The sequence below is a fragment of the Acanthisitta chloris genome, unplaced genomic scaffold, assembly GCF_000695815.1.
Source record: "Acanthisitta chloris isolate BGI_N310 unplaced genomic scaffold, ASM69581v1 scaffold42530, whole genome shotgun sequence".
Classification (NCBI taxonomy): domain Eukaryota; kingdom Metazoa; phylum Chordata; class Aves; order Passeriformes; family Acanthisittidae; genus Acanthisitta; species Acanthisitta chloris.
Window position 1 is genome coordinate 4,710 of NW_008651856.1, and position 11,934 is coordinate 16,643.

At 53.7% G+C, this 11,934-nt stretch overlaps 1 protein-coding gene across 1 annotated transcript; it reads right to left on the bottom strand.

Annotated features, from left to right (window-relative positions):
* Positions 1-382: 382 nt before the first annotated feature.
* GRXCR2 (glutaredoxin, cysteine rich 2) lies at positions 383-3,610 on the bottom strand (the record flags this gene model as incomplete). The annotated part of the gene is made up of 3 exons (XM_009074807.1): positions 3,266-3,610; positions 1,585-1,797; positions 383-544 (listed from the first exon to the last, which is right to left on the bottom strand). Coding segments are annotated over exons 1-3 (720 nt in total), but the record flags the coding sequence as incomplete, so codon positions are not given.
* Positions 3,611-11,934: the final 8,324 nt, after the last annotated feature.

Sequence of the window (11,934 nt, forward strand, 5' to 3'; positions counted from 1 at the left end):
CCAGGGAGGGGCAGTGCCAGCACAGGTACTGTTTCAGCCCATTTCCAAATGCAAAGGCAATTGAGCAGGTGCTTGGGCTCGGGATGCTGGTTGTGTCCTCTGGCCCAGGGATGCATCCCCCTGCAGCTGGCAGCAGGGACAGGTCCACCCTGCAGTCACTGGGGTCAGGCTGATCGCCAGGCTGGGCAGGCACACCGGGCAGGTCAGAGGGACGAGCAGGAGCAGAGATGCAGTCTCACACTCACGTGGGATATGAATGAGATGCTTTCCCATCTGTTGAAAGCTTGTGGTCGCAGCAAGGCTGCTGGAGGGCAAAGCCATTCCCAGCTCTCCCCGTGCCCGGGGTGGAGCTGGCAGGCCGTGGGGGTCAGGCTGCACAGACCTGGCAGGGCTGCAGCCCACTCTCGTCGCACGCCGGGCAGCGCAGTGCCCGGTACGACTCCTTGAACCTGTTGGCCAGCATTGAGAACTTGCTGCCATGGCACAGCGAGCAGGGAGCAGAGCCTGAACCTTTGCACTGCAAACAACCGTAGGCATCGCTGTCCTGACAGAGACATAGCAGGAAAAGATGTGTTAGTGGGGTGAGACACCAAAGTCAGAAACATACTTGAAAGAGGGAAATTCTCTCTTCTGGGCTTTCCCATCGCAGTTGCTTGTGGCAGTCACTTCTCTACAGTGAGAGCCTCAACAAAAATGCTCCCATACATTTGGGGAGGATTTGTGGCCACTGCTAACAAATGAGAAGTTCATGTGATTGGGCTCAGAACAATACTCCAAGTTCACCTTTCTCCTCTGCACAGCCATTCTCCTGTCATTTCTTACCACACAGCTCAGCTCTGTAGCCTCAGGTTTGAGTTGTGCTTCATTTCTTCAGGCATTTCTGCTCACCCTCTCCCCCAAAATCCCCCATCACCACCATGCACACCTTGTTTCAAGTTGTCCTTGTGCCTGCACCTCTCCCGTGGTGCCAAGCAGCCTCTTTCAGATCCTGCCTTGAAATTCTCAGGGACAGAAGGACCACGGTGACCTGTGCTCAGCACAGACCAGGCTGAGGTCTGTGAAACTCTATCTGCCCCACATAACATTACGTTTTGTGGGATCAAATTATGGTCAGACTAATTGGGATTCTGACCAACAAAGACTTCTCTGTGAGAAAGCAAGTGGAAGGCACAACCTTATTCCAGCTGATGTTAAGGTTTTAGCCTGTGGCAGTCTCAGCCACAGAGCAGCTGTGTTTAGCCTTGTCAGGCTGCAAAGACTCTGGCCTGCCCTTATCCCACTGGGAGAGGAGACAAGGGCTGGACCTCAGCCAAGCTACACAAACGTCTGCCATCTCCAGGGAAGAATCCAGTGGGAGATCAGAGCATCTGGAACCAGCACAGCTTTCCCCAAAACACAGGCTACAGCTCAGTGTTGGTTGTTATCTTCCAAGGGGAACAAGGAATGAAGTGATGCTTTTAATCCAAAAACAGTTAGGAGCCAGACAGAGGCAGATGGGGCTTGGGTGGCAATACCCCATGGTCTGACCAGGGCTGAGAGACCCACAAGCCTTAGGGGAAAAAAGCACTTTCCATTTTCTCTTACCTGCATATACTGGTTGCAGATGATCTTTTTTCCCACATCTGTAGGTCCACCCTCCAGCCTTTCTTTCCTCTCCTGGTACATGAAGGTCCAGTCGTTCACTCCATCAGTCTGGATGATTCTTCTCATGAGCTCTTTCTGGTCCATTGGTGCACGGACGATTTTCAGGTTATTAGTGTAGATGATGATCTTGCCAAAATCTATAACTGGAGCAGACTGAGAAAGGAACATATCAGTGTCTCACTCTGCAAACACTGATGGTCCCTGAGCTTCCAGAAGAGTTCCCCCTCCAGAGCACCCAGCAGAGCTGTGGAAGGACAGCCCTAATGGGGGAATTTGTGCTCTTTTTGAGTCATTTTAAAGCTAAACTTGCAATGGCCAAACATTTCCCAGAGAGCAGCACTTTGCTGACCTGGTCCCTCCTTCCCCCTCTCTGAGTGTTGTGTGGAGTTACCAAGGCCTATTGTTTTACACTCCTCATATTTCATTCTGTTTAAGCATGTGTGTCCAGAAGCCACACAAAAGGAGATGTTCTCCTAAAAATCACCCTGGCAGAGTCACATTCGCTGACACAAGGTGACTGGTGCTCTCCTGGTAATGGAGCACCTGCATCTCTGTGGGGAGAAACACAGAGGGGGAGGGCAGGTGAGCACAAGTCCTCCCCACCTGCAGAAGGTAAGAGCCTCCTGTGTTACACAGACTTGGTGTCTCCAAACACCAAATGCATGTCGGTACAACACAAACTGGTACTGGACAGTGTGGTTACTTGAGGCATCTGTGGCTGGGGAGGCTGGGGAACAAGAGGAGTGTTACCCAGGAACGCAGAACAAATTAACGGGGTGGATAAGATCATGGTACTGCTCTGCTTTGGGCAGGAGAGATTCATCGTGGTTTGGTACTTTCAGGTAAACTAGGTGTCCAGTGTATCAGCCAAACACAGGTCAAATATCACCATCTGTGTTTCCCACACTCAGCTGTGATGAGCACCAATTAACAGACTTTCAGTGTGCTCAAATCAAGGCCATAAAAAGTGTTTACACACATCACATGTGTTGCCTCTTTATTAGGACTGGAGAGACACTTCTAGATCAATGGCATTAAATATATACTAACAAAATAGCCAGTAAAACAAGGCTGGGATAGTCAGAGTGACCAAAGGGGAATTCTGACTGCCGGCAGACGTGGACCCCTGGCTCACGGGCTCCTGGTACCCTGGTGGTGGCATTGCCCTTTCTGCCAGTTGAAGTCATGCAACTTTAATGTTTTAAATATACCTAATTGAGCTAACATCCACCTGGCATTTGGCTGCTGCAGAGGCAGTAGGATTCCTACGCCCAGATACTGACACGTACGGATGTGTTATATCTGATCCTACCCAACGGACAGACGCAGATCAGCACTGGGAGAAGCTAGAGCACAGCTGGAACACAGCTGGAACACAGCTGGAACACAGCGGGAACACAGCTCCCTGCTGACCGTGCTGCTGCAGACCCTGCAGGTCCTGCCACGTGAGGAGTGTGCAGCGCACACATCTCCTGGGGTAGAGGCTGGAGATTTACACCCACCCTGTACACGACTGGGCTGACAAAACGGAGCTTTATCTGGGTGAGGCTCCTGTCCCCGCTCTGCTCTGAGCATGGTCTGGCCCGAGCCCGGCCCGGAGGGGCAGCCTGGCAGCACTCACCCCGCAGTGGCTGGTGCCAGGCAGGCAATCGCTGAGCAGGGATGAGATCCCCGAGAGGCTGTGGGTCTGGTCCTCCCGCAGGATGCTGATCCGCCGGGCAGTCAGCGCCGTGGGCCAGTAGAACCTGTTGTCTGGCTCTTCCTCGAGCCCACAGTAATTGTCCTCGGGCTCGAAGCTGTTGCGCGGGAAGCGCCGCGAGTGCTCCTCGGTCGGGAGCTCCAGCTCCTGCCCATCCTCAAACACTTGTTTGAGCACTCGGCCGCTGTAAGAGGAGGATATTTTGAACCTCACCTTGCGGGGCTGTCCCTCCTGACATTGGTTGGGTTCCTTCTGGGGCTCATCCATTCCTGGGATTTCAGCCTGCAGGTCCTGGAGAGCAACTCCGAGAGCTTTGGGTCTAAAAGAAAATGCTCCCAACTCCCACCACCACCCAATGTATAATTCAAGGTTGCTAGTAGTTCTTCTCATCTTACAGTAGAACTGACACCACTGTATTAATTATTGATAGAAATTCACAAAGAGAAAACATCACTGGCAGTGAAGGCAGCTAGGCAAGTGTGGGCCAGGCTGGACAGCACAGGAAGAAAGGAGTTAACCTGGGAGGAGAGGATTAAATAGGAAACTCTGCCCATGTTCTGCAGCCATGGAAATGTTTCTGCCGTGTGCTGTGGTAAGAGCTACCCCAAATACACCCTCCCAGCAGCTTTTCAGAATTCTTTGACAAGGTGAGAAGCTAAAAAGACAAGTTCACAGAAAAAGCAATCCAGCCTCACAAATAGCAAATGTGAATAACTCCTCTCCCTTCCTTGCACTGAAGCCCCAGAGCACAAAGCTCCATTTCATTTCAATCCAACGCGCTCCTCTACAGGTTGGTGAGATCTAATTAAGATTTTCTCTTTCTTTAGCTTTCAATTCCTATTTGCAATTCTTCCTGCCTCTTAGGGCCTTGGGACCATTCTGGGTGTGCTTTTCACTTTCAGAAGTCAGTGACCTGCTGAAAGCTCTCAGCCCCTCCCTGGCTCGAGGGGCACAGTAGCTGACGCTACCCCAGTTCCGTGGTGTCCTTTCCCAGTAGGCAAGGCAGGGCTGGCAGAGGTGCTGAGACCCCAGGCCACCCTGGGGAAGAGCCATCAGCATTGGGCAGGTCCCTGCTGCACACGAGGGGCTTCAGTTCCCCAGCACCCCCAGCCCTCCAGCCCCAGGCACCTGCCCACGACAGAGGCTGGGACCCCAAGGCTGGTACCTCACCGTGTTCTCTGCCACAGTGGGTTTGCCTCCAGTACCATCCCTGGCTGGGCAGCTCGGTCCTCTTGAGAGGGAAAATAAAGAGTCTGTGTGGTCCAAAATGAAACTACAGGGTAAGTGCTGTCTGGGCTTCAAACATCTCCCAGTACCTCCTTGTATCAAGTACACACAACAGGAGTTCAAATCCCCTTTTTTCCAAGTTCCAGGATTTCAGTACATTTCCACCATTACCTGCAGCTCACCGAGAGGGACTTGGCCTCAGCAGAGCTTTGCTTATCTTCTTTCGGTTCAAACCCAGAGCTTGTAAAGCTGAATACTCTCAATAGGTTAATGCCCTGTGTTTATTAAAAGTTTGTGGATGAAATCCAAGGACAGTTTAGGAGCTGCTTGCTCACCATCCACCCCACAGACCTTCCAACCCCTGCAGTCACCACGTGCCACAAGCAGTTTCTGTCTGACTGAGGCTGTTCCCGTGGGTCCCTGGGGCTGGTGGGAGCCTCTCCACAAGGACACTCGAAAGACATGTCTTGCACCAGGAGAACAAGCATGAACATGCCTGGGTCAGCACAGAGCCTGGAGTCACCCTTGGCATCTCCCAAATGCCACTGTGGTGCTGCTGCCAGGCTCCAGCCTATCTCACACAGCACGAGCTCACGGGGTGAGGACCGTGATTCGCATGAATCACACTCTGCACTCCCCTGGGGAGCTGATCCACCCCTTTCCCCTGAGCCCCGGTGAATCAGGCCTGGAATTGCTGCTTTTCAAAGGGTCCCCAGCGGCTGCAATCCGGCACAAACTTCACTGTGTGAGATACCTTAATTGGAGTTCATCTCCTTTTGATTAAAGGAACAATCAGACAGGAAAGGAAGTTCAAAGCAGCGATGAGTGAGCAGAGCACGAGCCAAGCAAAGAGACTCCTGGCCGAGCAGTTACTTCCAGGTGCTGCCACAGCACAAATCCACCTGGCCCAGTAATTGTCCTGCTGGAACACCCTCAACTCTGCAGGACTATCAGCTGGGCACAAACCACCTGTGGCTCCAGCACAGGGCTGTGGTCAGGGGAAGATCAACCACCTGCCTAAGCATCCTGCAGCCACAGGGTCCTCAGGCCACGCCAGGGCTGGGGCACAGAGGCTGCTTGTTCCTCACCCCCACAGCTACATGCTTCTTTTATGTCTCTGTGCAGGTCACTCTTGCAAAGAAAAGATCCCCAAACAGCCTTTCTGCATTTCTTAGCTGTTCTGAACCACTCTGGTCAACCTTTCCACTTTAAATATCCCAAACAGGACCTTCCCAGGTGTTGTCTGCTGAGGCCATCCCTGGCCTCCTCCAGCCCCGCAGCGTGGCACGCCAGGGGCAGGCACACAGCACAGCTCGAGCTGGCAGTGGTGGGTGTAGGACGGGGGCTGCAGGAGCCCCCAGCACAGAGCAGGGGTTTGTTTCCCACAGCTCGCACGAGCCTTACTAAAAATACAACAATAATAATCTTGCATTCAACTGTGAAATCATTAAGCTTCACGATTGAGATCATCACAGCACTATATTTGACTTCAGCCTCTGTTCTGCTGCATTTTAATGGCATCTGTCTTTCAAGCGTGGGGCCTGTCCTCACCCTCCTGCCCACGGCAGAGCAGGAGGGCTCGGGGCGCCCGAGGCTCTGCAGAACAAAGAGCCAGCCCTGCCCTGCAGAGAGCAGCTGGGCTGGATCCACTGCAGCAAAGCTGGGTCTGCACAAAGCAGGGCTGGAAGAGCCGCAGTGAGCTGGACTTGAGGCTTTGAAGGCAAGTTTCCACCTGCAAGTTTTGCTGGAAAATGTTCTGTTGTGTTGTGCTTCCTCAGAGCAAGCACAGCATCCTTCCCACGGGAGCACAGGAAGGCAGCGAGTGGAGGAGGATGAGGGTCGAGGTTTTGGCTGCCCCCAAACACCCCAGTCCTGCCTCGCTGCTCACATCATTCCATGAGCACATTGCATCCTCAGGTGAGGTGCCAGGACACTGAGGATGTTTCCCAATGTGCCATGTGACAATCAAAGAGCAGTGCCTGGCAGGACGTTCATTCGCCAGCAGCCACCACTCCCTCTGCCCTGGCAGCCTGTGCCTGGATGTCATCATTCCTTGTGCCAGGAGATAGTGGCATCTGCAGCTAAAGTGAACCCTCAAAAATAAAAGAATACTGAAAATCACTGCTCTGGAGTTTGCTGTTCAGCAGCATCAAGACAATCTCAGCTGAGACTGTTTTATGCTGTGGCCTTACAAACCTGTCCGTGTGAGCCAAGACAGGCAAGGTCTGCTTCCAGCTGTCTCCATTTACCTCTGCCAGCAGCTTATAACACCTGTAATCTCTTACCTGACATTAAGCATCACATCATTTTTAAATGAACAATTTTTAAGTCTGAAGAATTTTCTAAGTAGGAGCTGCTCCAGCCAGACCTGATGGGCCAAGTGGGTCTCACCGTGCTCAGTGCTTCCTAGGTCATGTTCAGGGTTTGGTTTGGGATCACCAGGATGGGAGCAGACTCAGGAGGTACCTGATCCAGCCTCCCACTCAAAGCAGCCTGGTCAGTGTTTCTGCTCCTGCAGAGATACACAGCACTGAATTTGTTTAATATCATTAGCAGAAGAGAGGCACAAAAGAGCAACACACCTGAACTGCAATGGGTGGCACCAGCACAACCAGCCCTGATACTCATTACCCTAACACCACCATCTCCAAACATGGAAAACACTGCAGCATTGGCTCAGGTGTAAGCTCTGACGTTCAGGTCAGGTGGCACTAAGCTGTGTCTCCAGCTGGTGAGGGGAAGGAGCCTGAGCTGCACTGAGTATCACTGGAGTCCACAGCCATCTGCACCCTCTGCCAGAGACTTGCATAGGAATCCTTGCAGCACTGGGGAGGTGACTTGTTCCTGCTGTGAGACACAGGGGCAGGCACAGATCCTGCAGAACATCCAAGGAGCTGAAACAGGGGGTTCCATCCCTCCCAGCCAGAGCACACCCCTGGCTCCCCCAGCCGAGAGACCCGCGTGGCTCCTGTGGAGGGTGTGGGGTACGGCCCAGAGCCCCACTCCCCTCTGGGCTGGAGGTGCTCAGTGCTGTCCCACTCCCCCAGAGCTGTCCTTTCACTCACTGAGAGCACGTGCATCCGTTGGGAATCAGATGCTGATTGCTCACCATCAGCCCTGGATCAGCAGCCCCTACCACGTGTGTTCTCGAGCATCTCTCCTCCTGCATCCACGCTCGGTGTTCCTGTCAGCCCATCCCACACAGGCCGAGGCACTGGGACAGCAGGGATGAAGCCTCTGGGGCTCTGGAGAGAACCAGACTCATGCACACAGCAGCTAGAGCCAGCCTGATTGCCTATGGATTTAACTCAGGGTTGGATTCCCTGGTGTGTGTTACGATGCAAACTCTTCTCGTTTGGAGCACATCTAAGATCTCCTCAGGGAGCCCTGAGCACCTGATCAGAGCTGAAGTAAGGTGTGATGTCATGCTGCATCATCTCCCTTCATGCAGGGGCTAATAGGGTTTCCTTCTTTTGTGCTCAAGCTCGTCTTTCCACAAGTTATTTAAAATTCTGAATGCTTTTACACTCCACTAAGCTGATTCACAAGTTTGGAGGGTGCACAGACACAGGGCTACATGTGCACACCTTCATGCACACCGGGAGCTTGCAGGACTCCATTTTTCTAGGAATCAAGCTAAGGAGGTTTCCTAGGCAGGGCCTGCTGTGCATTCCTTCATGCTGAAGTCAGTGGGCGTGGAGGACGCCCAGCACCTCCAAGAGAGCTGGCAGGCTCCCTGGTGAAAGCAGCTTACTCTACACCCACCTTAGCCCTGGAGACTCTTACCTGGGCAGGGAAGAGTCTTAGGTAAGCAAAAAAATCCTGAAGTCACAAAGAAACAAAAACCAGGAAAAAGGGCTTCAAAGAGGGAAATTCCCAGGGGCTGAGTTTTACCTCGGAGACAAATCTCCCTGGGCTCCTCCCGAGAGCAGCAGAACCACCTGGGACCCGAGTCAGGAACACAGGTGCAGTGGGCAGGGAACAGCCCAGCCCTGGCACAAGGGCCCTGCCCTGGCACAGGGGCCCTGCCCTGGCACAGGGGCCCAGCCCAGCCAGCACCCCGGGAACACAGCAGGGAGAGGGACAGGACATGGCCCTTTGCTGAATAAACCCATCTCCTGTAGAAGGTGAACCCCTTGGAGCACTGGTCAGCCCCACAGCTGAGGTGCTGCTCCCAGAGGCTGCAGACATGGAAACTGGTCTGCCAGCATGGGGTAACCACCATGAGGACCCCAGCCCCACTGGGCTCACTGCTTCTGCTCCCCAGACCTCCTCCCATGGGGATCACTGCTTTGCAAGCAGGAGCTGCAGGAGAAACCAACTCAAACTGAGCCCCCAGGCCACGATGTGACCAGAGCAGGCAGCTGCAAAGAGCTGAACTCCCGCACTCAGTAAAGAAGCAGCTGTACATCTGCAGTGCTCTCACCAATACTCACCCCGCCACGCTGCTCCTCCTGCACCACACCATCCCCTCCTGAAGCTGCAGCCTTCAGCACGGCAGGATTTATAACTTGCTCCTGGCTGCAGCACTCACTGGTGGCCAGAAGCACCTGGGAGCACTAAAGGTGGTGCAGCATTGCAAGCAGTGGGGTCATTTGCATCTGTGTTTAATTAGGTAACTGTAGCCTGATGTTTGCTGAGGTCAGACTGGTGTGGAGAGCAGCTTCCAAAAGCCTGTTAGGTGGTGCTCAGGTCCACCTACTTGGAAACCATGATTTCTTCTTGTCTGAGAGAGTTAAAATTGCATCCCTGCAGATTCAGCCCTTGTCGGGCAGATCCTGGAGGAGCAGGATGTGGTGCTCATGAACGTACCAGAAAGCCCAAGGGTTGGTGCCAGGCACCTGGGCACTGTCTGATGGGGAGGGCCAGGGGGTCACAGGCAGCTTCAGTTCCCAATGGGGTCACTCACACAGGGGCTGCCCAGTGCCCTCCTCTCCCTGGGAGGAAGCTGCAGCCCCAGGTCGTGCAGCTCAGAGGTGTCAGAGCCTGTTCTGAGCCTGTTTTGTGTCTGGCCCACAGTCTCAGAAGTCTGGTGTCAGCCTTAATCACCTCCATTCCATTCCTTCCTTGGGCTGCCACAGCAGCCCTGGGTGCAGGGACCAGGTGGCAGCAGGAGGAGGAGGAGGAGAAGGAGGAGGTCTGGGTGACTTCTCCAGTCACAGGGAGGATTGCGTCCATCCGCTCAGTGCTGCTCAGCCTGGCTCCACCGCCAACCACTCCTAATGACACTTCAACAAACACACAACAATCTGTCTTCAGGAAAATCAGTGAATAAATTTAATTTAAAAATACTTCTCTATTTCTGGATGGGCACCGCTCTGCTCCAGCTACTTCAGAATCAGCTGAAGCTTCAGAGCACCCAACAGCCAGACTGCACAAGGCTGCAACAGCAGAGCTCAGCATCCAACCCTCTGTGAGCTTCACAAACCGCTCCCTAACCTCTCATCTCATAGCTGTGCGGATGGGGTCAGCAGCTTTTATCTGCCAGCTGACGTGTGCACACACCATGAGGGGAGGAAAGGAAAAGAAAGCCTTAGCACTCAGCTGTCCATGGGTTTCTCCCTCCGTGTGCCCCTCGGGGGCTGCAGAGCATTGGGAGCAGGCAGCTGGTGGCCGCTGGCTGCTGTCCAGCAGAGGGACCAGACTTGGTCTGAGAGGTGGAAGGTTTTAGGGAGGTTTCTGCTCTGGTGGCTGCAGGTCCCCACTCTGCACATCCCTGCAGAGTCACACTGGCCTAATTACATCTTGAAGTACATGCAATGTATTTACTACATGTGCAGAGTTCTCCCTGCTGGCACCAGCTGTGTACAGACCCCACCACAGCTGGGTGCAGCTGCTTGCCATGGCCAGCGACCAGGACCAGTGACCCCACACTGGGTGGAACACTCCTCTCTGGCCCTCGGGGTCCAGGGCCACAGGCAGGTCCTGCCTTTTCCCCCTTCAGCAGCAGCTCTGGGTGCTGTGGTTTTGGGCGGGTGGCATGCTTCTGGCTCAGGTCTAGAACCTGTAGCAGCTTGTAAGAGGCACCCCCTCTCCCTGCCCTCCATGAGCTAAAAACAGCCTGAAAGGTCCTTCTTCCCCAAGAAGGAGGCATGTGGCATCCACTCATGCAGTGCAGAGTGGCCTTCAGAGTGGGCAGCAAGAAATGCTGCCAGGAACCCTCTGTGCTCTCAGCAGTGACAGGGTTCAGTTCCTGTCACACCACAGGTGTGAATAACACCAAACCTTCTCCTTGGAGGAGCCAGGGATGAGTTCTCAAGGCTGGGTATGCTCAGCCTGCCCCCAACATTGTCCAGGTGGACATCCTGACTCCAAACAGGACACTGAAATGCTGTGTGGCCTCAGCCTCCTGGTTTCCTCCGTGTAGAGCTGGTGGGGGATGCTTAGGCCGAGGCACATTCCACAGATGAATTAGCTTTTGGGAAGTGCTAGAATTAGCTTTTGGGAAGTGCTTTGAAGACTGCAGGTGTTATGTAAATGCTCAGTGTTAGCTCAGGCAGCTTTTGTATTGCAGCAGAACCTGAGACCGTGGCCCAGATCTCATGTGGCTGTTCGAGAGTTCAGAAACTCCTGGCTGGAAAATCCCCTGTCCCTGCCCCAGGTGGGCAGGGAACTGGCACCTGCCCACTGCAGGACACTGCACTGTCAGGTGGAAGTATAACCCGAGTGCTGATCACAGAGCATAAGTCAGGGAGAATAGGCAAAACAGAAACCTCCTTTGCTGACAATAAAGTTTGTGCCACACGTGGCACTACCAGAGCCGGCGGAGGAGCTGCTGCTGTTTGCAGCATCGCTCATTACAGTGTGACAGACTACAAAGAGGCACCAAAGCACAAGGAAACTCGAGATGAAACGGAGTGAGGTCACTGGTTCCTGGCATTATCCTGAAGATGTTTGTCAACACTTTAATTTAGCCAAATGGTCACTGTATTAAAGAAATAAAAACTTTTTTTTGACAAAATCACGATCTTGGGGGGGGGATAACTTTTGGAAAGACATGTTAACCCTTTCCACACTGTACTTCTGAAGAATCCCTAGAGGAGGGCAGGGATGGCTGCAGCCTGGTGGTGTTATCTGAGAGATCTTCAGATCCACAGTCCTCCCTAGCATTTGTAGTACTTGTAGATCGTAAACAAACGCCCGAGACACGGCAGGGTTTGCAAGGAAAACTGTCGGACACAGCGCCTGTCCTGCTCTCCTTAGGCAATCAACCCATCGGCATGCGCGAGCCGGCAGAGCCGAGACAGGAATTCAGCTGGAAAAGGGAATGGCAATTCCGGGCGGGGAGAGGTTCCCGGCCGGGGCAGGAGGTGACCGCAGAGCCTGAGGCGGCGGTGGCCGGGCCCGGGTCTCCCCACAGGGAG